Source organism: Argopecten irradians, chromosome 15, assembly GCF_041381155.1.
Source record: "Argopecten irradians isolate NY chromosome 15, Ai_NY, whole genome shotgun sequence".
Taxonomy (NCBI): Eukaryota; Metazoa; Mollusca; class Bivalvia; order Pectinida; family Pectinidae; genus Argopecten; species Argopecten irradians.
Window position 1 is genome coordinate 5,372,762 of NC_091148.1, and position 26,753 is coordinate 5,399,514.

The 26,753-nt window shown below is 37.0% G+C and overlaps 4 protein-coding genes across 5 annotated transcripts; all 4 read left to right on the forward strand.

Moving 5' to 3' along the window:
* Positions 1 to 231: 231 nt before the first annotated feature.
* Positions 232 to 4,468, forward strand: LOC138308401 (G-protein coupled receptor 84-like). 2 transcript variants are annotated; one of them, XM_069249381.1, is made up of 3 exons: positions 232 to 327; positions 1,913 to 3,266; positions 4,043 to 4,468. In XM_069249381.1, the coding sequence occupies exons 2-3, from the start codon at positions 1,931 to 1,933 to the stop codon at positions 4,078 to 4,080; spliced, it is 1,374 nt and encodes a 457-aa protein (XP_069105482.1). In that variant the 5' UTR covers positions 232 to 327; positions 1,913 to 1,930; the 3' UTR covers positions 4,081 to 4,468. The 2 variants fall into 2 exon arrangements, with proteins under 2 accessions (XP_069105482.1, XP_069105481.1); XM_069249380.1 differs by having other exon boundaries at positions 1,913 to 4,468.
* Positions 4,469 to 10,798: 6,330 nt separating this feature from the next.
* On the forward strand, positions 10,799 to 14,123 carry LOC138308402 (C3a anaphylatoxin chemotactic receptor-like). Its single transcript, XM_069249382.1, has 2 exons — positions 10,799 to 11,390; positions 12,588 to 14,123. Exon 2 carries the CDS (start codon positions 12,600 to 12,602, stop codon positions 13,977 to 13,979), a length of 1,380 nt encoding a protein of 459 aa, XP_069105483.1. The 5' UTR covers positions 10,799 to 11,390; positions 12,588 to 12,599; the 3' UTR covers positions 13,980 to 14,123.
* A 3,369-nt stretch (positions 14,124 to 17,492) lies between these two features.
* LOC138309644 (uncharacterized) lies at positions 17,493 to 18,551 on the forward strand. Its single transcript, XM_069250861.1, has one exon. It carries the CDS (start codon positions 17,493 to 17,495, stop codon positions 18,549 to 18,551), a length of 1,059 nt encoding a protein of 352 aa, XP_069106962.1.
* A 901-nt stretch (positions 18,552 to 19,452) lies between these two features.
* LOC138309646 (uncharacterized) lies at positions 19,453 to 20,948 on the forward strand. The gene is made up of 2 exons (XM_069250863.1): positions 19,453 to 20,367; positions 20,553 to 20,948. Exons 1-2 carry the CDS (start codon positions 19,453 to 19,455, stop codon positions 20,946 to 20,948), a joined length of 1,311 nt encoding a protein of 436 aa, XP_069106964.1.
* The last annotated feature ends 5,805 nt before the right edge of the window (positions 20,949 to 26,753 follow it).

Here is a 26,753-nt window from a genome sequence, read left to right on the forward strand (position 1 = left end):
ATAAATAAATTAAATAAGAAAATAAAATTAGTAAATGAATAAATAAATAAAAGTGAACAAATGAATAAATAAATCAAAATGAAGAAATGAGTAAATAAATAAATAAAGTCTAATGATTGCGTTCTGACACTGCCAACAAAACAAGTCTACCTAATACACTGTCACAATTCCCTTGTTTTAACCACTTCTACAAAGGAAATAGACAATCACAGCGTACGTACGCGACAGACCGTAAGTATATCCCCATCCCCACACATATAACCCCCTTGTCTTTAGACGAAAGTGTGTTTTCGCCCTGTCACATTGACGCTTTATATACAGGATAAGGTAAGTTTTGTTTGATTTATTAGATATAGGGGATATACAGGATAGGGTAAGTTTTGTTTCATTTATTAAAGGAATATATTGGAAATGATTAATCGTTTGTTAATAATGTTAAGATTTATAATTTTATTACAACTGCATATCAGTATATAATTCATATCAATACCATATTCAGAATATTGTAAAAAATATTAAAAAGAGTTGCAGTTGCATATAATTATACAATCCATTGCAATGCATATATATTAAATTCCCGAATATTATACTACAAATATATATATTCAATCAAAAGTTTTATACCATCAATGATTCATTTTGGATCAATTTCATAATTTAGTCTACCGTAATCTCGCTATCATTTTTCTGCACTGATTAGACATATATACGCATTATTAGTTTTGTTGTATTTTTGTTGACTTATTTATGAAGGACATGGATACGGACTGTTTAGTCGTTCAGTAGTGCGTTTTTTAACTCTGTCATACATATTAACGGAAAATTGTTCGCGCGTTATTAATTTCCAACAGTAATAAGTCATACAGCTTATTACTCTCGTCATTCGTTCCATTCTTTTCGTGGACATTTAAGATTGTGGAAAATCCGACCGCGAATGAAGCGAAAGGTAATCGCCCTCGAATAGAAAAGCAGCTACATTTTGGTGGGTTATAATGCTGTGTTTTTGAGATAGAGCGAAACTTTTGTTTATTTTCTAGTGTTGTCTCACTGACCCGTCACCGATAAATATACAAGTTGATACAGAGTTATATAAGAAGCTATATATGGCCAGTGTCTTAAAACATAAGCTGTAGTTTGGAAATGATTAAGAGAGACATAAGTGGCGAGTCAGTTTTTCGTTCTGACCCGAGCAGAAAATACTGGTTATATTTAAGACATTGACCATGTATACTTTTTATCGTGCTACATCAGTCAAAAACATTGTTACCTTTTTTAGCTGAAAGATGCAAACACTTTTGCAATAATGTTTGTCAACATTTCACATCGGAAGAAAGTTAGTCCAATCGGCACATGTGCTGGAATTCCTAAATACAGCTGTTTTCCGTCAGTGCCTAACACAGCAGAAATATATGTTGCTGGTGTATTCCGATAATACAAATACTGGTTGAAGGATAGAATGAGAGTAAAATGTAGAAAAATACATTGATGTTGATATACAGGCATATATGATAAGAATAACGCTGGCTATCGTCGATCAAAAAACAGGCAGCAAAGGTGTTAGATGACGTTTTAAAGCAACAACAAAATGTATATTGTGATAATAATTGACACTTAGACACTTTTAAGTCTTCATTGTGTTGTATCTAAAATAACATTTTGAACTTTGTTAACGTTGATGAAAATGACGACGCTTACTGTCCTGGATCGCCTGGTTTTTGTCTTTCACTTTTTTCGTTAATATCTGTACACATTTGTAGATTACCCTATTGTATTTAGTTCGAAACATGATTAATGTGTATAAAATTGTTATGATTTAATATTTGTTTCAATTATTTATGTTTTTATGTAATTATTATGGTGGATATGACATATGTCAATTTGATGGTAAGACAACTCTGTTTTTGTTTTACAGAAGGAAATCGCATCTAACATGGCTACTTCTATGATGGATAACGTCACATACCAAACAAGTTCTCTCTTTAACTCAACAAGGGATCCCCTCACTACAGACGGTAACGTAACGCCTACAATGGACTACACCACGTGGAACACCACCATGGACTACACCACGTGGAACATCACCATGGACAACAATGGTACCACTGCCAGGCCCATACCGGATCCTAGTCTCTGTCTGGTGTTTGTGCCTGATGCCGTGCGAAACAGTATTAATGACAAGATTTTTCGCGAGACTCTTACACCGTCACTAGTCTTGACTATTCTGATGTTCGTGATTGGCGTTCCTGGAAATTTGATAGTTTTCTATGTATACTGGAGACGATGGCGGAAGACAACATCTCGACTGTTTATCATGGCGCTGGCTGCGTTTGATCTATGTAACTGTGTCTCCATGGCGTTTGAAATGGACATTATACTAAACGTCGTGCAGTACGATCATCCGTCACGCTGTAAATTCGCACGAATGTTCACTTTCATGATGAACAATGCTTCTTCGTTCACTTTGCTGGTAATCGCAATAGACAGATTCATGAGGATTTGTCGCCCTTTAAAACCGGCAATGATTAACATACAAGCCAAAATAGCAATCGCGGTTGCGGTAGTCATGGCGATTGTCTTTGCCTTCCCCGCGGCAGTTCTGTATGGTACTGAGACGCGTATCATGCCAACGCACTTCCCAAATATCTGTATTAAGTTGCATCTATGCCTGATCGAAGACGCCTACACTACCTCAAGACTACCACTTGTCTTCACGGGCGTCTTACTGGCCGGGAACCTGGCTATTGACGTTGTCCTCATCATTTGTTACATCTGCATAGCTTATCAAGTCATCCAGCGAGGACAGTTCAATGACGGATGTTTATCAAAAGGGCGACAACCGAGTATTTCGTCCACCGCGACCGACAATGATGTGTTAGAGCCAGATTCTGTTTACAAACCCACGCCAATTGTCTTAACAAGACAGGCGTCTCTTGCGTCTTCTGAGGCTAACGGCAGCGATGCTACAAACGAACCCAAAACTACGGAGGGAGGTAAACCTACTAGAAATATCAACGGAAGTACGTCACGCTCTGTCGGAGGGGGGAGCATAAACTCGAAACCTTCTGCCTCATTCAAGAGATCTCAGTTCAAAAAACAGCGTTCGATGTCAACTCAGAGTATTGAGAGCCGACGAGCACAGATGTACAAGACGACACTGATGCTTTTCCTGGTTACATTGCTCTTCATGGTTTCCTTTATTCCATACTGTGTGATTGTCATCATACGATACATCCAGCCCAATTACTACGATGTCCTTAGCAATTCAGGTAAGGCCATCTTCCAGTTCTTCCTCAGGACCTATTTGTTCAGCAGCGCACTGAACCCAGTCATCTACAGCTTTATGAGTGAACAGTTCAGGAGTGAATGTGTGAAATTGTTCAAAGGCGGACTATGCAAGAAGAAATACACATTTACTCGTTGAGTTGATATATACTCATTCAAGAACTGAAATTTAAAAAAAAATCAGGATAATTAATTACTACATCCGTTCAAAAGCGGATATAAAATTGTGAATTTCACATTATGGAACTTTAGAATTATTCAGAGTGAATGAGTAAAAACTCCCCCCCCCCCCAAAAAAAAAAAAAAAAAAAAAAAAAACAACATAAAAAAATGACTGCTCAGACGACTTTTAAGAAATATGTATTTTCATAGAACCAAATAAACGAATCTTATCAGGAACGGAATTCTGCATTGAATATCAAGATTATTGGTGTAAAGAGATGAGAGGACGATTTAATCGGAATCTCATTTTCCATGCTTCCCCCCCCCCCCCCCCCATAGTTTATTACTAGGTAAATGTATATATTTTACTAATGTACATTAAGTAATAAAGACATATTGTAATTATTGATATGATTCAGGACAATGAAGATGATGATTAACTATTAATCCTAACATTGAAGTGAATAGTCTGACAAAGGAACGCTTAAGTCGGTAAAAATGGTGTTAAGATCTTCAGCATAATTTCTTATGAAATAGAAAAAAATAAAATTTCCCATCAAAATCGCTCTTCATGTGATAAAATTAATTTATATTACAGGAATCCTGAAACGTCTCCCCGGCTGGCTATATTCGTGATGACATTTCCGCGTAGCCTCGCTTTCAAAGAATTTAATTCTAGAACTCTGCTAAATTTACACGTTTTTTTCGTGATTTCAATGGTCAAAACTGGACAACGTAAGGAAAATTCGACCATCATTTTGATATGTAATGACTTTGGAAGGCCAATGAATGCATTTAGACGGATTTTCTTTGTCCGACTATTCACATTAATGTATTTTTAAGATACCATGTAATATAGATAAAGAGCTGTATATGCTTGTTGTAAAGCAATGTGATGTTGTGTTATTTTGTTTACTGATTATTATTTCTTTTTCACCTGATTTACAAATGCCATTCACATTTCAGGTAAGCAAAAAAAAAAGTAATTAACAATAATGCCGTTATGAGTAAATTAATAAAACAATACTTTGTTTCTTTCTTTAATTTTACGATTCATCGACAACTGAGGTATTTAGGATAAAATGCACATCATTGAAATGAAAGCATATCTACATGTAGTTTCCCGTGAGGACGTTATCAGAAAATGTATTCTTGTATTAGTGGTTGATAGATTAAATGAAGAGATACTCTTGTCATCAAGTGACTATTCTACGAGTTCTCCGGTTTCCTCCAAATATAAGACCATCCAGGCAACATTAACATGTAGCCTATCAAATGTAATTTTATATAAACTATTTCATTTAATAACTTGTCACACGTGATTGAAAAATGTTGTTTTGTTTTAATAATATTTTGTATCAAATAGGGCCTCACGAAATTATTGCACATCTGAACCGAGCGCTTTTAAAAATACAATACTAAGACGGGTCGCCGAACTAGAAAATACACACCAGCCGGAAATGGCAAATCAGTACACAGTGGTATTATGTATTACAATGCAACATTACATCGCAGTCACACCACGTGGTGATTTCATTTATGGTATTAATTTTCTTGGAAAAGTTATTCATGCGAGAAATTATAACAAAGAAAGAATATACACAATATTGAATTCGTCTTGTTTGATTAAAACGTGTTTGATCGAGAAAAAATAGATTTAGCTCACAACAACTGAGGATTAAAATGTTTACACATTTGCTGCTTATTTTAAAAAAGAAAATATGCAATTTACTGTATAAAATTATAGTAATTATGTGATAAAATTTAAAAAAAACTGGGAAAGAGTTTCAGTATTTCAAAGAGATAAGCACAGATATTCTAGTCTTAAGTAGTAAATAGCTCCTAAGTCATTCGCGGTAAAAATTAGTTCATGGAAATAATACAAAATCATCAGTACACTTCCAACATTTTAATCAATATGTTCCATCTTTAGGATGTTCAACATTTCAAAATCATAACTACAAATATTTTTGCTAATAACATAGAACAATTGGGGTTTTGCGGCAGGTACGCACAAAAAATTTGCAAATTAGTTTAAACGACGTCACGAATCATGTTCTGCATATCACTGCACAAACGGGAGATATGGGAGAATTATGATCTCATAAAAGTGTCAGTTCCGCGCAAATGGAAATATAATATAATATAGAACACAGTCATGGATTAATACGGAAACAGGATCAACGTGTTAGTGTGGACCATCCTTATCAACTAGCATGAAAGTGGAAATGGACACGCGTCACTGGCTACAGTGTACATATACATCTATTTGATGTACGTGTTATGTACGTGCATACCACGTCAATAGGAAATGTTCCACGCGATAGCATCACTGATATCAAAACAATTCAAACGAAATGTGTAAGCAATTTTCTTTTATCAATTTTCCTTTTTAGTTTTAACAAAACGGGAAAAATGCGATTATTGCTCTCCGCTACGTTTATACTAATGACTACGTATGGTGCGGTCCCTAAATCGATCGATTTTTCAAAGTGTGAAGGAAAAAACGTTAGTGTATTTGATATGTTTAGTACAGTGCTGATTCAATTGTGCTTAAAGTGTTCTAAATTCCCAACTCATTTGGCATGGTAACAATCCAAAATACGCATGAATTAAGACAATTTGACTTGTTTTTGCATCTTTATCATACATTTTGTCTTAAATACAAAAGAGCGCAGTTTTCGGCAAATTTAATTCATTTTGTATTTACTGAAAATGTGATTTTTGCTACTTATTTATTTCATTTTTTATAACAAGATAATTTTCCCGCTGTGCATTTATATCATAAGAAGGGTTATTCAAATACTAAGTTTTGCGTTTTTTTATGAATGCGCTATGCCGCTAATAATTCCATTTTACTGTATTTTATATAAAAGACTCGAAAGGTACCACCACTCAACAAGAGATAATTCTGCATAAAAACTAGAATAGTTTTTTTTCTGACTATGGATTATTTCATTATTTACTTTTGTCACTTGGTATATACACCATGTAAGTTATATACGTGGTTACAAGCGGAGTGTCTATCTTAAGTATCCCCTTAGCCATCTGCTACTTTCATATAGCCTGTTCCTTCCGTTGTAAAGAGAAATGTGTGTTAGCCGACCATGCACAATATATCATTATACTAGAAAACAGGCTCATTTGCATAAGACAGATATTGTTTGTTGTAACCAACCTTATTAGCTCTGTGTGTTCTTGTCCAATCAATATGCTGCATTTTTAACATCAGTATGTTTTACGAATCGCATTAACGATGACTTTTACAGAAGTATGGACTTCCGGTCCTTCTGGGCCCGGCACCATAAAACTTTCCCAGAGACTTTTTAACTTAAGTCTATATAAAAAATATACACTTAAGTACAAAATCTGTCTGAGAATAGTTTATGGTGCCAGGCCCTGTTTTAATGGTTAATAACCTAAACGATTCTTGAAATAAAAATAATACATTTGCTTAATCATTTAAGGAACATGTAAAACTAAAATGACGCCACCTTCGTCACACCCTTTTGCAATTTTGTAAACTTGAATTTCCAACATAATGTGTGCGCTAAATCTTCATTTGATAAAGTAAGTCTGTAACGCCGGTGTAACGTTGATAATGGACCCCCGTTGAAAACTGACCTCGGGTCATTTTTCAACGTTGAAAAATGACCCCGAAAACCGTTGAAAACTGAACTTTGGGCGCACTTTTTACACCGACCCGTTGAAAATAGACCCCGTTGAAAAGTGACCCCATAAGAACTCGTTTTTACACAACAACACAACACGACACCACAACACCACGAAACCACACAGCATCACACAGCACAGCAACACACCAACAACACAACAACACTACACAACACAACACCACACAACAACACATCACATCACACAACAAAACACAACAAAATAACACAACATCACACAACAAAACATCAAACAACATAACATCACACAACATAACATCACACAACACAACAACGCATCACACTAAACACAGCATCACAAAACACACAACACAAGACAGCATTACACAACAATACGACACAATAAAACATCACACAACAACAATACTACACAACACAACATCACACAACACAACATCACACAACAGCACAACACCACACCACCCAACAACAACACACAACACCACAAAAAACACAACACACATCACAACACATCACAACATAACAACAAAACATCAAACAACAACACATAACACAACACACAACACAACCACAACACACAACCACGCAACAACAATACAACACCACCCATAAACAAAACAATAACACACAACAACATCACACAACACAACACGACAACACACAACACAAAATCACACAACAAAACATCATACAACAACACAACACAACAACACACAACACAACCACAATACAACATACAACAACAATACAACAACACCTAACAACACAACAATACACAACAACACAAAACCCGACAACAACACAACAGTACACAACTTAACGCAACAACACATCACAAAAACACCACGTAACAACGCTTTACACAAACGCGGAACAACAACACAACACACAACAACACAAAACAAAACACAGCCACACAGCACACAGCAACAAACCAATGCCACACAACACAATAACATGACACAACCACACATAATAACACAACACAACACACAACAACATAACAACACAACACCACATAACAACACAACATCACACAACAACAAAACAACACACAACAACACCACAAACAAACAACACACAACACAAAAACACACAACCACAAAACAACAAAACACAACCATACGCAGAACACAACATAAGTGATCCATACGCAGATAAGGGAATAAATATGTATTAAAAATTACTGAATATCTGACAAACGTAAAATCGTCGAAAATACAATCATAAAAAATCATTAAGAAACAAATTAATAATATCCCATAATTATAGTTTTGTGACACTATCCACTGGTACTCGGAAGTGAACACCACATAACAATTCCTTTTTATTTACTACGTTACCTCAGTGTCATATAGCAATTCCTCAGTCTAAGAACAATTAAATTAACATTATCTACACGGGCGAACAAAATAACTATAGAAAAAATGAAAGTTTTGTATTCTCCATAATAAACATACAAAATATTTAAATGAGGTATTTGATACGATGATAACAATACCAAATTTCAATTCAAATCGAGGTGATTACGTAATTTAAATACCACCACAGAAGGGTCGCTTATATTAGGAATGGCGATAACAGAATTCGAGAATTATGTTTGTGCAGAAACATATATACATATGTATATATGTTTCTGGTTTGTGCAACAGTTATATATGTGAATGTACTAGGGTCATATTTCAACAGACCATCCGTTGATAGTTTGCCAAGGTCATTTTTCAACGGTCATTCGGGGTCCGTTTTCAACGTTGAAAATTGACCCGAGGTCAATTTTCAACGGAGGTCCATTTTCAACGTTACACAGGAATGCATCAATTATTTCACGTTTAAATACTTATCATTGGTTTGGATATCAGGTAGTAGGCTTTTCTAATGCTTTTAAGGATTTCAGTTTAATTGAAAGCTATTTTTTAAGTTGCAAGTTATTTTCTTGTAAGTTGTGCTTTTCATATTAAGATAGGATGTCTCCAATGAATATGTTTGAAATCTCAGTAGCTGACAGCCGTAGGGATGGTGAACTTCACAGTGTTTTGTTTGTCTGTTTTGTTTTTGTTTGATCTGATGGAAGCAATGAGGACCTTAGTTTGTCTTAATTCATCCAAATTTCCATGCATCCCAAATGAAAGCAGGGTCCAGTTTCATGAACATTCGTTAACTTTAAGGAATCCCTCAACTAAAAATTCTCCACAGGAAACCATAACAAGTTTTAAGGAGGGCACCTTAACTTTAGATTTTCCCCTTTACTTCTTTAAGCTTTTGTGCGGAGAATTTTAAGTTAAGGAATTCCCTAAAGTTAAGGAATGTTCATAAAACTAGGCTGAAGATGAGACACAACTGAAAGAAATGGACACGGCTTGGACAACATGGAGCCTTTAATCTAATGGATTTTAGAATTTTATCGCTAAATAGATAAATTAATTTGCTGCTTTGTCAAAAAGGCAATTTTAAAGCGACCACCAGGCAATGACGAAGACGCAAAAGGAGATGATGAATCCTTCTCCCCCACAAATCGTTCTCGACGGAACACGTGCAAATGTGATATCTTTATATATTTAGTACATTCGCACAGTTGTTGTAAACCGTACATTCCTACGGTGATTCTACTTATAGATCACGTTGTATATAATGTTCGTGTAAGCTCAACCGACACTTTTCAAGTAGTTCAGCAAACTGTTGATCCACCTATACATTGTCTCAGTTTGTACTGTCAGGGAAATAAGGGCTTTAAAAGGACCTGAAACCCGTTGATTTCAGCACCTAATCCCAATTTGGTTTAAATATCCCGTATAAATGCATTGATTTAAACATATTTTTTTGCACGTTATATACAAATGGGATTAGACACAAGTTGTAAACTTATAATCCGTCTTCTCCCGTAAAATGCATGCAGACTTTATTCAGATATGTTATGTTTGTTATAGTGTTTTTAATTATGAAGCTTCCAATTTGTTTCTGATAACTAAAAAGTGTTACATATATTATGTATCTGATCTTTGAAAACCGTAGGTGAAATGAATTTTTTTTTCTAAAACGAAGGAAAATAAAATACTAAAGGTAAAGTAGCGATAGAAAGTGGTAGTTTCTACCCACCATAAAGGGAGTGGAACGACTGGCTTGACCGTTGTCGTAATGGAACATGACTTGGGATGTGTGCCTAAGTGATATAGCGTTTATACTTCACATACATAACACACAGCATACACGGAAAGCCGTCCTTAAATGACCCTGTCAGTTAATGGAACGTTGATTTAAAAAAACAGCATTTTGATGTAGTTCTCCGTTATATTATAACATCCAGATTTGCCGGGAGGAAGGGTGGATAAGGGTTTGAATCTAACTTACTAAAGTAAGACAACGGTCACAAATTTAAACGTTTTCAGATATCTAATGACGTTCTTTTAACAGCCAGGCAATAAGTGTGATTTAGAACGGCATCCTAGCATCCTAGCTGTAAACAATATATTGATTGTAAAGAGTTCAGATATATTTGGGAGCTTACGGTATGTTCGTGTTGTGTCGTTTTTGTAACAGCGCAAACTTTTTTTTTAATTATAGTGTTATTCTGCTAAATTAATCTTCAACAGAATAACAATCCCCTGACTTTTTTTTTCGTTTAGATAAATCGTATTCCTTTTCCTATATTTGGTAATATATAACCCATTTCTATTGAATTTACACTGCATATTGGTAATATCCGCGGGATACTATTTTTGCGGATTCCTCCATATTCGCGAAATTTATATGTACCTCGGCAATTTTTTCACAAGTTAAGGAATAACACTGCACACGCTGTCTCATAAATCAGACTGTCGAATGATACAGACTGATTCGCGAAAAAAAACGCCTCCACAAATGAGTTCCAAGCAGTGAATCGTGAATTTGTACACCTGCGTAATTTAACAATTATTCAGTATATCCTGTTGACCCAATAGATTGTTTCTTACAAACTATGAAACTGACATCTTGTACCACTAGCTCTATTTGTAGGAGGAAATTTTCACGACTAAAACCGCATACACAACAGGCTGCTTCCTGACCAAGTGAGCTATCAAGCTTTCAAGCTTAGGAAGTCTTATACACGGTATGTGTGGAATACACTGCTATATTAAAGTGTATTATTATTTATAAACATCAACGACGTGGTCGTTTACCGACGTCCTGAAGAACAACAAGGTACTCTGTGTGCTTACCGACGTCCTGAAGAACAACAAGGTACTCTGTGTGTTTGCTAACAAACGATTGGAATGCTGAAAACGGATTGCAACCATTGATGGTGTAACATTACGTTTAGTAAGTATACTGTTATGTTTTGATTTTTAACATATTTTATTATCATAAATTCTTGACAAACGTTTTTCCAACTTAGTGATGACATATCCCTTATGCTTTGTTCATCTTAAACCACGTCGTTTTTGCGAGATAAAACATTTCTCGTTATTTCGCGAGACCAGGAAGGCGAAATCAAATTTAACACGAATAAGTGTGTATTGTGTTAATTCAGTATTTTAGTAACATCCTTTGATCGCGAATTTATGCATCCAAAAATTATCATATTTGATTGGTTTTTATATTATTTATTGTTCTAATAACGATTTAGGTCAATATTTGAGACATCGGGAAATCAACACATGCTAAAATTGATGTTTTGATTTGATTGAAAATCGTTTAAATTAATCATTATTTCAAAATCTTTGCTAATTAAGGAATACCTTTTATGCGTGTTATTTATTTTATAATCAGTTCATGGTTGGAACTAGAAAATTTTCCTGCTAGATGAAATGTAGACTGACCACCAGTCTCTAGAATATTAAAAACATAATTCAGATAGTTGGCTGAATATTTTTGTCTCTACTACATGTCTGGGTCTAGCCTTAGTTTAAAACTAGATGGAATTAATCTAGTATAGAACTCTTCTGCAAACGTCTTATCAACACATTAGGGTCTGGTGACTGGTTTCGGTGAAAAGCACTACGTGTGTATGAGCTATCGTATTTATCAATACCTGATGAGTCCTTGGCATCACTGAAAGGACTACTGAATGGGCACAAAATTTTAAGATGCTCCATCGCCGACAGAGCATCAACGATACTCATCATTTGAACAATAGTTTGTGTTTATATATATATGTCTGATTACACACAAAATACATATAAAATAATTTATTTCGCTTTTGGTGCATGTGCAATCAGTACTTCGTTCCATATAGGACATAGTGCCTAGGATTTTTTTCGAGATTCAATTACTTATTTTAAGTATTTTTATCTTTGAAGTAAAATTAAAAGCTCAAACTTTTCAATGGTCGTAATAGTGTAAAGAAAGTAACTTTTGTAATTGAAGAAAATGACTAATTCGTCTGCTCCTGTTTTTGATAGACAAAATATCATTTGTCAGCGGTGTAACATCTTTAAGTAATGGATTCAAGTATCGTTAACACTGTAATGGTAACAGTTTTGAGAAATAATAATTATACATTTTTATTTATTTCAGATATTTATCAAAATGACGGAAGACAGCGTCTCCACTACACAAGAAACATTCACATCATCATATATATCAACAACGCTATCCACATTTAATATTTCGAATTCCAACGGCACAATGGCAGGAAATGAAACAGGCTTAATCTATATCACATCCGGGCCCTACCTTGACCTAGCCAATGAAAAATATTTTAACAATGTGTTGTTGTCGTCATTGGTTTATGTGTGCATCCTGCTGGCCATTGGGTTGCCAGGCAACATCTTGGTGTTGTATGTTTACGGATGCAAATGGAACCGAACCACATCTAGAATCTTCATATTGGCTCTGGCTGGTATTGATTTGTTAAACTGTACATCTTCCATGGCTACAGAACTATATCTTCTTACGCATTTCTTAAAATTTGATCATCCATACGTGTGTAAGGTTACTAGGTTTGTGACGTCATTTTGCAACAACTCTACAACAATCGTGTTATCGGCTATCGCAGTTGACAGGTTTAAACGAATATGTCTACCATTAGAAGAACTCATAGATATTAAAACTGCGAAGCGGATCGTCGTTTTAGCAGTATTCATTGCTGTAGGAACATCTTGGCCTCTTTTTGTACTTTATGGTACTCACGATCTTAAACTAAAGAAATTCCAAAATTTTGTTCTCATTGGAAAGACGTGTGAAATCGAAGAACGCTGGATTAAAACTATATATCCATTACTTCTTGTTGGATTTCTCTTCACCTGCCATTTTGCAGGAGATATTCTTTTCATTGTGCTTTATGTACAAGTTGGCAAAGCAATAATTCGACAGAGACGGAACCGGAAATCACTAAAATCCGGAAGTAGGTACACAGCGCCGGAAATATCAGCTGCTAGCTGTACCATGGACGAACTAGATGGAAAACCAGAAGAAATGAGGGCTAGGAACTTTTCATTTGTAGTCTGGAATAAAATTGCAAGAAATGCAAGTCGGTCACAATTGACCATCGCAAAAGCAAGTCCTCAGGGAAAACCTAAAACTCTTCATTCTGAGATTGTGCGTAGACAGCTATCAAAAGCAAGTGGGAATTCAAATTCGTCTGGGGCCCTTCACGCTGGAAAAACTACAATGATGTTATTTCTTGTAACGGTCGTGTTCGCCGTGTCGTTTTTACCTTACTGTGTAGTGGTGATATTACGAGCGACACACAGGGAAGAGATAGCAAATCTTTCCAACATTGGAAAGTCAATATACAACCTTCTTCTTCGGTCGTACTTCATGAATAGTGTATTCAATCCTGTTGTTTACTGTTTTGTAAGTCAACAGTTCCGAAATCAAGTGATAACAGCTTTTAAGTGCTCAAATGGTAATTTACCAAGGTCGAACTCCCAGGTGAGGTGTAACGCAGGGTCAAGGTCACGGTAGGAGAAATGATACGGGTAATTTCAAATATTTTTTCTTGTTTGTTACGTCTGGGATTTTCTTAGAAACATTGAAACAATATGCCGGTATTGCTTGAGATCGAAAAGAATATGCATTTGATGTGATAAAATAAATCTATGGTCTCTATTGAATTGTTATTTATTTATTCTTACAATATTACACGGTTGTCATAAAAAACAAGGATGTTTCCTAAAATATGACAAAATCTTCACATTCTGCTACACACTACAATCAATTATATGGTTGAACACCTGCCACTGTAACAATCAACTTTGTTTTACATCGATTAGTTATATAAATTAAGAAAATCAGTTTCGAAGGCAATGAAGTAAAGGCTCGAGGGGTCTTAAAGTTGGAGGGAGGAAACTGGAGTGCCCTGAGGAAGTAAGGGCTCGAGGGCCTTGAGAAAACTCCGGCCAGCAAGACGAAAGGTTTAATTATTACACGAACAGACCACCCATCTGTGCAACAGACACACACTAATGTTAATCATTCGCTCACATTATACTACAACCTTGCAAACCAGTCGTCCCATTCCCATTATGCTGAGGGCAAAGCGGGAGCAGAAACTATCACTTTCAAATACTATTGTGTGTCCTGGCCATATGACATAATTCAGAACCTTCTTCATCGAGGTTGATAAACATAATAAACAGTAGTCACTTGTTGGGAAACCTTTATTTCATTGTAAATTTACCTGTATGAAAAAATTCCGTCACTTGTGTGAAGTCCTACATTAATTACTACATCCTCGATACTCCAAAGGTTCCGATCACTTACCATTTCTACACCCCTGCACTATCTCATAGTAAAACTGAAGGCAGCTGAGAGTAAAAAGTCTGACCCAATCACAGGCCAGCAAAGATTTCATGTGAAGACTACAGAGAGAGTGACGCTCAACTTCAAAGTCAAACACCTGGAGTATCGAGGATGACATTACTAGTCTGGCATATCTAAAAACACCATACATACTAGCGCTACCAGTGCACATTAAGAAAAGTGAAATGACTCGCAAATCTTAAAGGGACTAAATCGTTAAAAAATCATGTAATAAAAGATAAAAAGAATTATAGAACTAAAAATAATTGTAAAAGTTGTGTACTTTGTGTTAATAACAAAATTTAAAAGTTTGTATAACAATTTTGTTCAAAATGGAGAAAAACTGAAAATAAATAGAAACGACCTAGTCACTATTTTATATTATTATCTTTCGGTGAGTTTAAACAACCCCTATGTGCATGCGCGACGCGTGAACACTCGCCTGTCTAATGGACATATCTGCTATCGACTGAAAACACAAACTTATCGACTATAGGTTCCTGATTACTGTGTTAATCTAATAAACGTTGAAAAGTATGCAGAAGTTTTGTCAAGAGTTTCTAAGTGTAAATAATCCTATACTGTACAGGTTTTTGCTGCCATAAAGAAGAGTTTTCACTATATGATATGATTTTATACTTGCTTCTACCATTATTTTATTTTCATTTGTCATGCTATTACTAATAGGTACTATTCCGCTAAAACTGCTAATATTATTAGGCTTATAAAAAAATGGCCTAATATATAGACTTTATAATAAGGAAAAAATGGGGGAAAACACTAATAATACAGGCATGTTTAGTGGACTAAGTAAGTACGTGTATTTCTTTTATCATTATATCAATATTTGACATTCCCGATACATTATATCCTTAGTTATAATGTCTATCCGTCTAATGGGCATCCCCTATATATCTCTAGTTATAGTCTTTATCCGTCTAATGGACATTCCTTGTAAATGCCGATTTTGGGTGAATAATATTTTTTCCGGATATATTTTCCGGCAGACGTCTCCTATTTTTTACAAGCATTTAGAGTTGCGCCCCTTGGGTTGTCACAGGAAATGGAAAATCTGTCGGGATAATTTTGGATATCAGCAAACACATTTCGGTTAATCTATCACCACTATCGTTAACAACTACTGTGTAACTCAGCAAATCAAGATAGGAGACATTAGTATTCGGTAAGAAATGCATATATTTGATGATACTGATGAATAAACGTGAATTTGAACTGTTTACAAAGTGTTGGGTGGTCGAATTGACTGATTTTAATTTACGCTGATAAAACGGATCCGACAACATTAACCAAAATTGTGAGTCAACATTACCGAAATAAACAATATGAGTCAAAATGTAGACGGTAATGTTGAAGACCTCTCAAAGGTCGATGCAGACAAAAGGCAAACTGACGGTCAAAAACAAAGAAATATGATGGCCGAAACGTCCGATGCCCAAATAGGCCTAAATGATGAAAGTTCGTCTCTTGAACGTCATGATCAACGTGTCAGAACTTTTACACAAACAGGAAGAGACTATAGTCTTGATCAATTAAACAACCATTATCAAGTTTTAAAGAGACTTTCTGATTATATTAGTGAAATGGTTTCGGACAATGTTTCAGTAAAAGTAATAAGCAAAAAGTACACGTCATGGATGCAAAACTATGAACTCTTTCTCCAAATGCATGAACATTATTTACAAAGAGAGACAGATAATGATCAAAGGGACCTCTATACCGGATCGTTTATTGTCCGCGATGAGTTTATCCGAGACTTCAAAGCTAAGATAGAGGAGTATTTCGTTAAAGTATATGTCAGCAAAAGTCAGCATGAACAAGATGATGAATGATGAAGGTTCTCGTACTGGTAGTAGCAGGTCAAGATCATCGAGCAAAATATCAGCAAAAAGACTGAAAGAAGAGCAATTAAAAATTGAATTATCAGCCAGAAAGCTGGCACTGCAGAAAAAGCGTGCGATTGAAATAGCCAATAGGACCCAGGCATTTGTTCCCCAAACTTACTACGCCACACCCAGCGTTCCTACCCCCGAACGTTATGTCGCGAGTGATAATAGACCATTCTCGTTGAACTCTATTAGAACCAGTGCGCCTTCGTCCGGACAGAATACGACAAATCCTAGCGTACCATTCTTGTCGAGCCCTATTAGAACCAGTGCGTCTTTGCTCGGACAGAACATGACTAATTATGACGTACCGTTCATGTCAAGCTCAATTGGAACCAGTGCGCCTTTGCTCGGACAGAACACGACTAATTATGACGTACCGTTCATGTCAAGCTCAATTGGAACCAGTGCGTCTTTGCTCGGACAGAACACGACTAGTTATGACGTACAGCTCTTGTCAAGCTCAATTAGAAGCAGTGCGCCTTCGTTCGGACAAAACAAAACAAATCCTCACTGCGCTCTCTTTTCGAACTCTGTGGGACCAATCGCGCCTACTACCGAACGGAATGATGCTATTCACGTCGAAACGCCTATTACAGATAACGCAACGCTCGTTAATTCAACAAAAGATGCTATAAACTCTGTTGTTCAACATCTGAGGAAACCGATGCCAGAGATTAAAAAGTTCACCGGTGAACCGCTCGAATATAGGAGGTTCCTTTGACAGTTTCAGGCAAAGATTGTCGAGAAAACTGATAATGATGATGAGCGAATGAATTATTTAGAACAATTAACTTCTGGGGAAGCATACAAAGTGGTTTCAGGATTCGGACATCTGAGTGGAGATCGCGCTTATAACGCAGCTATGAGACAGTTAGAGGAGAGATATGGCGACAATGAGATCACAGCGACTGCGTTCATTAAACGAGCTCTCGATTGGCCTACGATACGTGCTGGTGACTTCAAATCGCTGGACGAGTTCGCATTATTTCTTGTTAAATGCGACAACGCGGTGGAAAGCTTGAATTCTGGGAATGTTGTGGAATACGCGGTGAACATTAAGCGTCTTATGTGTAAATTACCTTTCCACATGCATGATAAGTGGTGCAATATTGTTTTCCGTACCAAAGAGATGAAAGGTCGTGTGAGATTTAAAGACTTTGTTACATTCGTAAAAACAGAAGCAAAGAAGGCGAACGATCCCACGTACGGAACCGCAGCTGTTAACGGGTCACAAAATAGCATAGTTCAAGCGAAACGCACTTCTAATTTCCAACCATCCAGAAGTACAGCAGTCTCTAACGCAGCTAACGTTGAAGCAACGCCCAAATCTACTGGACCTAATCAAGAACTCAAGTGCATGTACTGTGATTCTAGCTCACATTCAGTCGGTGACTGTTCTGGTATCAAGGCACTTGGCCTTGAAGACAAATATAAACACTTACGTGAGAAAGGCCTATATTTTGGATGTTTGAAGAAAGGAAACTTATCGCGAACATGTAGAAATCGACTTAAGTGCGCAACATGCAACAGACAACATCCTATGATTTTGCATGACGAATCAAAAGTGAACTTGAAATCGGAATCTCAAAGCGACGAAACCAATGTAAAAGGCGTCGTAAACATGAATTATTCTGCCGAAGACGGTCGAGTAGGGGCCGGAGACGTTTCGTGTGCTATGGCGGTTATCCCCGTTAAAGTTAAACTTAAGAATCGACCTCATACCGTAGAAACCTACGCTTTCTTTGACTCCGGAAGCAGCGTATCGTTCTGTACGGAGCACGTAATGAAACAACTTGGTGGAAGTGGTTACTCTGAACACTATGGGTAATCCTTACAAAATGAACACCTACGCCTTGAATGGGCTTCAAGTTTGTGACTTAGACATGGAAAACGTAGTCAGTCTGCCAAAAGTGTACACTAAAGAGGAGATGCCAGTCTCGCGGTACCATATACCGAAATATGAAGAAATATCGATACCGAACATTGATGCGAACATTGGAATCATGTTGGGAAATAACGCCCCAGACGCTTACACCCCATTTGAGGTGCTTATCGGTCCGAGTGGCTCGCCTCACGCCACAAGAACGCGCTTGGGCTGGATCGTGTGGAATATCATACGAGATGATGCATTACAACTGGACGTGAATCGGGCAGAAGTATATAGCGATATCACGTTAAATGAACTTGTCAGAAAATCATTCAACCATGATTTCCCGGAGCGTGTTATCGACGACAAACGTGATAACTCTGTAGAAGACGAACATTTCCTCAGACAGGTAGAGGAATATGTACATTTTGAGAACGGTCACTACTGTATAGCTCTTCCGTTTCGTGATCGCAACGTCAAACTTCCAAACAACAATGTGCAAGGCACGCAGAGACTCAAAAGCCTGAAAAATAAGTTGTTCAAAAACCATAAATTCAGATCGGACTACGTGAACTTTATGGACAATCTTTTAAGCAAAGGTTATGCAGAGCCAGTTCCTGATGATCAGCTTGAGAGAAACGACGGTCGCGTTTGGTATTTGCTTCATCACGGTGTATACCACCCCAAAAAGCCTGAAAAAATCTGTGTCGTATTTGACAGCTCTGCATCGTACATGGGCGTATCTCTGAACAGTCAGCTCCTCCAAGGTCCGGGTCTCGCGAATAAACTGCTAGGTGTTCTAATCCGGTTTCGCGAAGAAAAGGTGGCCGTCGTAGGTGACGTGGAGGCTTTGTTTCATTAGATGATCGTTCCACCAAGTGAAAAAGACTGTTTGAGGTTCTTCTGGTGGCCTGATGGAAATCTCCACAAAGAACCCAAAATGTACAGAAAGGTTAGTTATCTCTTTGGAGCAACCTCGTCTCCGAGCTGTTGTAACTTCGCGCTAAAATGTACGGCAGAAGAAAAGGGTCATCAGTTCGAACCGATTATCACGGAAACCATCAAGCGTAACATGTACGTCGACGACTGCTTGACTTCTACCGTATCCGACGAAAAGGGAAAGGCTTTGATCAACGATCTACCGGCTCAGTGTCAGGAAGGCGGCTTCCGTCTCACAAAATGGAGTAATAGTGCGGCTGTGCTAGAGGCAATCCCAGAGGAAAACCGCTCGACATCAAAACAGCGAAACCTTGAATCTAATTCACCAGTCGAACGTGCTTTGGGTGTACATTGGTTCACAGAAAAAGATACGCTGGGGTTTCAGATAAACTTGAAAGACCAACCCCCTACACGACGAGGAATCCTTTCGATGGTCAGCTCGGACTATGACCCTCTTGGTATCGCGTCGCCATTCATCTTGACCGCCAAGTCGATCCTACAGAATTTGTGTAAGCAAGGACTACGTTTGGATGACAACATCACCGACGCAGATCTTCGCAAGTGGAACACATGGATCTCGCAACTACACGAACTAGAAAACGTTGAAGTTGAAAGGTGTTACAAACCCAGTGACTTCGGAAACGTGACGTCAGTTCAGCTTCATAGCTTCTCGGACGCGAGTGATACAGGCCTGGAAATGGTGTTTTACCTTCGGTTTATCGACGAAACCGGTCGCATTCATTGTTCTTTCCTACTAGGGAAATCACGAGTCGCGCCATTGAAAACTGTACAGTACCAAGAATGGAGCTTACAGCGGCTTCATCGGCCGTCAAGCTGTGTAAAATGATAAAGGAACAACTCGGATACCCAATCAATGAAACGTTCTACTGGGCAGACAGTACATCAGTGTTGCGATACATAGCCAATAAGAACGCGCGTTTCCACACTTTCGTCGCCAATCGTGTATCGGTCATTCGCGAAGCTATTTAGGAAAATCAGTGGAGGTACGTCAATACGAAAAAGAGCCCTGCTGACTGTGCTTCTCGTGGTCTGAGTATCGGCAAGTTTCGGCAGAATCCGCAATGGATCAACGGACCAGACTTTCTATGGAAATCGGAATCGGAATGGCCAGAGTACCACCTGGACAAAACAATTGAAAACGATGACACGGAAGTAAAACGTGTGGTGAACACTGCATCCTTGGACACGACCAATTCATGTGAGGGAATGGACAGACTGTTAACGCGATTCTCGGATTACACGAAATTGAAAAGAATCACCGCATGGATGTTAACGGCAGTCGGAAATCTGAAAGCAGCTGTTCAACGGACAAAAGACATAACTGACCGTATAAAGTCATGTGAATCCAACACGCAGATCCGTGAAAAAAATGATGGAAACAGCGATACTTGCCGATAGACAAAGTAGGTTGGCAGAAGCGCCAAAACGAGTGAAATCTTTGTTTCTGACGAGTGATGCTTTGAACCGATCTGAGATGGCACTCGCGCGGTATGTACAGCGAACAGACTTTCAAGAGGAATCACTTCAACGTTGTGGTAAAGTGAATAGGTCGTCGAAGCTTCGCGATCTTGACCCTTACATAGACAATGGCCTTTTGCGTGTAGGAGGAAGAACGCGCAGATATGTCGTTTGACGCGAAACACCCCATAATTCTACCCAAGGAATCGAAAATGTCTCAACTTCTAATCGAAGACGCTCATCGGTCTGTTGGACATTTCGGCTTCACACTTCGGTGGTGTATGGGAAAGGCTAATCAGATCTGTTCGAAAGTTGCTACATTCAGTCATGCGCGAACAACCCGTCCGGCTAGACGATGAAAATCTCCAGACTCTGTTTTGTGAGGTCGAGTCCATCCTCAATGGTCGACCAATTTCCGAGTTATGGAACGATGCGAATGACGTGCGCGCACTCACACCGAATCACATCCTTCTACTTCGACCAGGTGAATGGTTACCTCCTGGAACTTTCAAGAAAACGGACAATTACGTTAAGAGGAGATGGCGCCAAGTTCAGTATCTGGCTGACATATTCTGGACCAGATGGATCAAGGAGTATCTGGCCTTGCTTCAGAGCAGACAAAAATGGACTAAGACTGAGAAAAACTTGAAAGTCGGTGATCTTGTGCTAGTGATGGACAGTTCTCCTAGAAACGCTTGGAACATGGGACGAGTGCTCGAGGTTATCATGGACAACAAAGACACAGTAAGAATCGTAAAAGTTAAGACCGCCTCTTCATTTACATTTGAAAGAAAAAAGGGTCCTCCTGCACATTTTCGTGAACTAGACTAAAAATATCAATCAAGGGATTCTACGTACTATTTAAAAAAAAAGTCTCTTAAAAGATTCAAGATGGTGTGAAGCCGGTATGTTCAGATCGAGCAGAGTTGCATAATGATATGACGGCATTCACAATTATCATTTCTAAATGCAGGTAACTTTAAATAAAAAGTATCATGTTAAGAACGCTTTAAAATCATTATAATATATCGTAAAACTCATCACAGCCATTCTAAATCGTAATATTTTTACCCGGGGGAGACCCTCGGACCCCTTCAAACACCCAAATCTCGCGCCTTCAGGCGCTCCCACATTCATCAAAAGGCATCGTTAAATTCTAAATCGTAATATTATTCCCGGGGGAGACCCCCGACCCCTCAAACACCAAATTCTCGCGTCTTCGGCGCTCGCAAATTCATCAAAATTCATCGTTAAACTCATCTTAGCCATTCTAAATCGTAATATTTTTTCTCGTAGGAAAATCTCAGCCCTCCAAACACCAAAATATCGCACCTTCGGCGCTCGCATGGTAATTTGTGTATTCATTAGTTTCCTCGCCACTGTCTATAAATGTGTACAAGGATTCTATTGAACGATTTATGAAAAAGTTTATAAAGTATATATGGTTGTGTGTTGAATTAAAGAATTAATCTCCTCCTGTGGGTGCGGGGCGAGGAGGGGGTGTTCCAAATATTGAGGACCTTTGCCTCCCCCCCTCCCGCAAATTACGTTTCATCTTCCTACGCCACTGAGCTGTAAATGTGAATCGGCTATTACGCTTAATGGGGCCAATGTAACCGATAAAATATAAGTTGCCTCTTAGTGGTGTTATTATATCTATATCCATTAGCCGGATAAGATTTTCAGCGACCCCGATTTTGAACTCAAAGAAGCATTCGGTTCTTTCCGTTGTATACACTCAATGCCGACAGATACAATTTCTTGTTGTGTTTGGCGATATTTTAACGTTGATAAACATTGCCAATAGTTCAAATTAAATGTTGTGATTTTGAAAACTTTCTAATTTCAGGTATAAGAACGTTTGTAGGAAGTCAAAAACGGTAGAGAATGGACCCCGTCAAAAATCCAATATAGCCGCTAAACAACTAATGTAACATTTTAGTCAAACATCATCTTACGGTTGGAAATAAGGGTCAACTTTCAATAGTGCGATTTTTCGAAAAAAAATCCTTAAGAATCTTCTTCTCAACCTCTGGAAGGCATATATACCTGTTATTGGGTATGTAGCATGCTAATATAAAGGACTACCATGTTTGTTAATACGAATGAACTTGGCCTTCATTCAAGGGCACATGGGCCAAATAACCTTTTAAAATCTTTAAAGTTCTGAAAGGTCTAGAAAACTGATGTTGGGCCTGTTGCATGCTGAGATAAAGAGCTACCACGTTTGCTAATATGAATGATCTTTACCAATATTCCATGTTAGTGAAAAGCCCTTCAAATTGTTCAATGACAATTTCTATCTTCTTTTCTTTCTATACAGATTATGCTAAGAAACGTTTTTTTTTCCTGGATGTACTTAGTACTAAAAATGTCCAGAATTTCAGAGCCAGGAATAGATTTTCAATAATTTTTGGATTCGATATCGCTTCGTTGTAAAATATATAAAAAACGAATTGTAGAAATTCAATACTTGCACGTGCCTTCCAAAAATAAATTGCTCAAATATTGCAATAGCATATCGATGGATAAAATTTGGCCAAGAAAAATTAAAAACTCAGTAACACAAAGTTGATATTATGATACATATACTGATTGTAGGTAGAAAATTCGTAGGAAAGTCTCTGTAATTTAAAATCATTTCCTCAACAGATTATCCATTGAGAATTTGCAACGTTCATATTTCAATTGATTCTAAGATAATTTCTTAACTGCTTGATCAATTTTTAAATGCATTCGTGTTTCATATTCACTGTTGAACACTGACATTGGGTTAATTTTCAATGGAGGCCTATTTCCAATGCAACATATATAATTGAAGGGAAAGAACTCGTACAGAACTATTGTGATTTTTTTCTGCTACATCAGAATGGCACTTTAGTCCCAGCGTCTCATCCGCTATTTTAGCCATTAAAATCCGGATGTTTTTAGGACATACTAAATTGTTTTTGTGAATTTTATAAGTGCTTCGAGGCGTGTATTCATACTGTAACAATCTCGAACCGAAACAAAACTTGCTGTACACTAAATGCCTAAAATCACATTTGTAAATGGGGCACTTCCTTAAATATAGGAATAAAATCAAATAAAGATGCTCCACTGCTGAAAAATGGTATTTTTTCTCTATCAAAAAACAGGAGCAGACGATTTGGTATTTTTTCTTTCGTTACAAACGTTACTAACTTTACACCATTATCACTATTGACAAATTTGAGCATCTTATTTTACTTCAAAATGAAAATATTAAGAATAATTAATTGCATCCCGAAAAAAATCCCTGACCTTTATGCAATAAAGTACTAATTGCGCGTCACCTAAAGCAAAATATTATTATTCTCTATCATTTTCTTTTGTTAATTAGACATACATATATATATATATAATAAAAGTCAACGACTTTCCTCTTGTACATTCACCATTTCATGATGGCTCTTCAGGAGAAGAAATGTTTATTTTTCAAAGAACAAATTAATGACGTCATAAATAGCGTGACGTCACAAGGTACACACGTTTACATAACAATAATATGAAGTTGCGCAATTTTCTATTATGGCCTATTGAGAGTTGGTTTTAATATTTTTATAAGCTGATTTTCTTTGTTTTCCAACAAAACAGAGTCTGAAGAATGTAATTGATATAAAGGTATAACATTAAATTGATCACCTGCACAATCATGAACATGCTTATTGACATTCAAATTACGTAGAGAATCCGTTCTTGTTTGTTGCCTATGAACAGTCATACGTGTTTAAGTTCATTACTAGTTTGGCCGATGTAAAAATCACCACAACGAGAACAAATTATAGCATATATCACACACTTCGATTTGCAATTCATGTTTGCTTTTACAGTAAAATGCGAGACATTTTTAAAAAACAAATGTACTACATTCAATAATAATTGGACATGTACCGCATCTAGGTGTCTTACATTTCGACACCACGGGGTCAGCAATAGATTTATTGAACCTGGAACTTGTAAACATTTGTTTTAAATTTTTAGGTTGTCTTCTACTTTGCACAATTGTATGGTTTTCAAAATCTTTCTCATACGATCACTACTTTGCATTAACTCATTACATTTATTTTTAATCACAGGAAAAATATTGAAATTTCTTGGGTTGAAAGTAGAAACAAAAGGAATCAAAGCCGTATTAACTTTATGTTCATGTATACGGGATGTAAAAGGTCCCTTTTCAATTGCCTTTCTAATACCATGCTCTATTACCTCAACAGGATAAAATTGAGCCTTAAGATATTGTTGTAACTGACCAAGTCTAATATCTTGTACTTTCTTCTCACTAACAATTGTAATAATCCTTGTGGCGAGATTAAACGGAATATTTATTTTAGTATGTTTACTGCGATTAGAATAAAAATTCAGGTAATTGTGTGCATCTGTTGCTTTACAATATAAGTCCGTAGTATTTATACCAGCTTCTTTTGTTTGAGCTAAAACATCTAAATATGGCATAGAAATTTCGCTACACTCCATTGTATAACAAATTGATGGATGGAGATCATTCAACATATGAAATAAAATATCTATATCCTTGTCTGGTGGCCATATGATAAAACAATCATCAAGGAACCTTAAAATTATGTTTAACAAATTCACTAAAAGTACTTCCGAACTTAAAGCTGACAATGCAAGTTAAAATTATTAACATGATTTTTTTTTTAAATAAGTATACTCGTTTTTCCAAGAATCGTTTATGAGACATTCCCCGATTGAGGACAGCCATTTTTGTTTTACATTCCGACGACTCACCGACCCCTTATAAAGCGCGTGAATCGACACACGCGCGCTCATTTATGTACCTATACACCTAGCAGTCCACAGGTTATATCACCTACAAATAGGTAAACAAAACCCTCACCTGTAAAACTATATGGAACTATTTTTAGCAAGAAAACATGTCAACTCCTCTAAGTTGGCATTTAGATGTTTCTCAAAATAAAATTCCAACGCAAGTGAATAGAAATCCAAAAATAATCCGTCCACATATCTCCACGTATATCGTCGTACCCGACGCACTCAACTGACCATATACACGTGATTACGTACCTGACCCGAACGAGCGACAACTATCAAGGACACACACGTGTCGTTGTACATGTACGTGTAAAACTTAGTGTATATTGAAGTGTTTTATTAGTTCGTATTGGACATATGTTGGGATATAGCAGCTGACAACACATTCATCTATTACTTCAATGAAATATTGTCAGGTGAGTGCAGTGTTTATTTTCAATTTGACATTGTTATTTGCAATATCGGGGCATGTGTATCTGAGACAAGATATGTTTAGAATGATACACGTGTCAAGTGTCCCGTGCTTTATATAAGGGGTTGGCCAGTGAAGGTTACTAAGCAGAGCAAAAGAAAAATGGCTGCCACTTCCTTAGATACCACACTGTCATAACTAGGGGATGTCTCAGAAACAATTTTTGAGAAAAAAAATTTCGTTAATATTTTTTTTTTTAAATTTCAACTGCATGTTTTTAACTTGCATTGTCAGCTTTAACTTCAATTTTAGAATAAAGAGTTTCCTCTAAGTATCCCAAAACCAAAGTTGCATACGTGGGTGCTACTTTAGTACCCATTGCAGTGCCTAGCTTTCATCAAAAGAAAAAGCATTACGTTTCAAAACAATTTCTAAAGCTTTAAGTATGAATTCATTACTAAAGCGAGAATCGATGCTTCCTCGTTTTTTGTTCAACCAATATTAACCACGATTAAACA

Bases quoted from the DNA above. Each gene is read 5' to 3' on its own strand.
- LOC138308401 (XM_069249380.1), top strand. From the start codon at position 1,931: ATGGCTACTTCTATGATGGATAACGTCACATACCAAACAAGTTCTCTC.
- LOC138308402 (XM_069249382.1), top strand. From the start codon at position 12,600: ATGACGGAAGACAGCGTCTCCACTACACAAGAAACATTCACATCATCA.
- LOC138309644 (XM_069250861.1), top strand. From the start codon at position 17,493: ATGAATTATTTAGAACAATTAACTTCTGGGGAAGCATACAAAGTGGTT.
- LOC138309646 (XM_069250863.1), top strand. From the start codon at position 19,453: ATGATCGTTCCACCAAGTGAAAAAGACTGTTTGAGGTTCTTCTGGTGG. The intron at 20,368-20,552 runs GTAAAATGATAA...AATACGAAAAAG, and splicing joins TTCATCGGCCGTCAAGCTGT to AGCCCTGCTGACTGTGCTTC.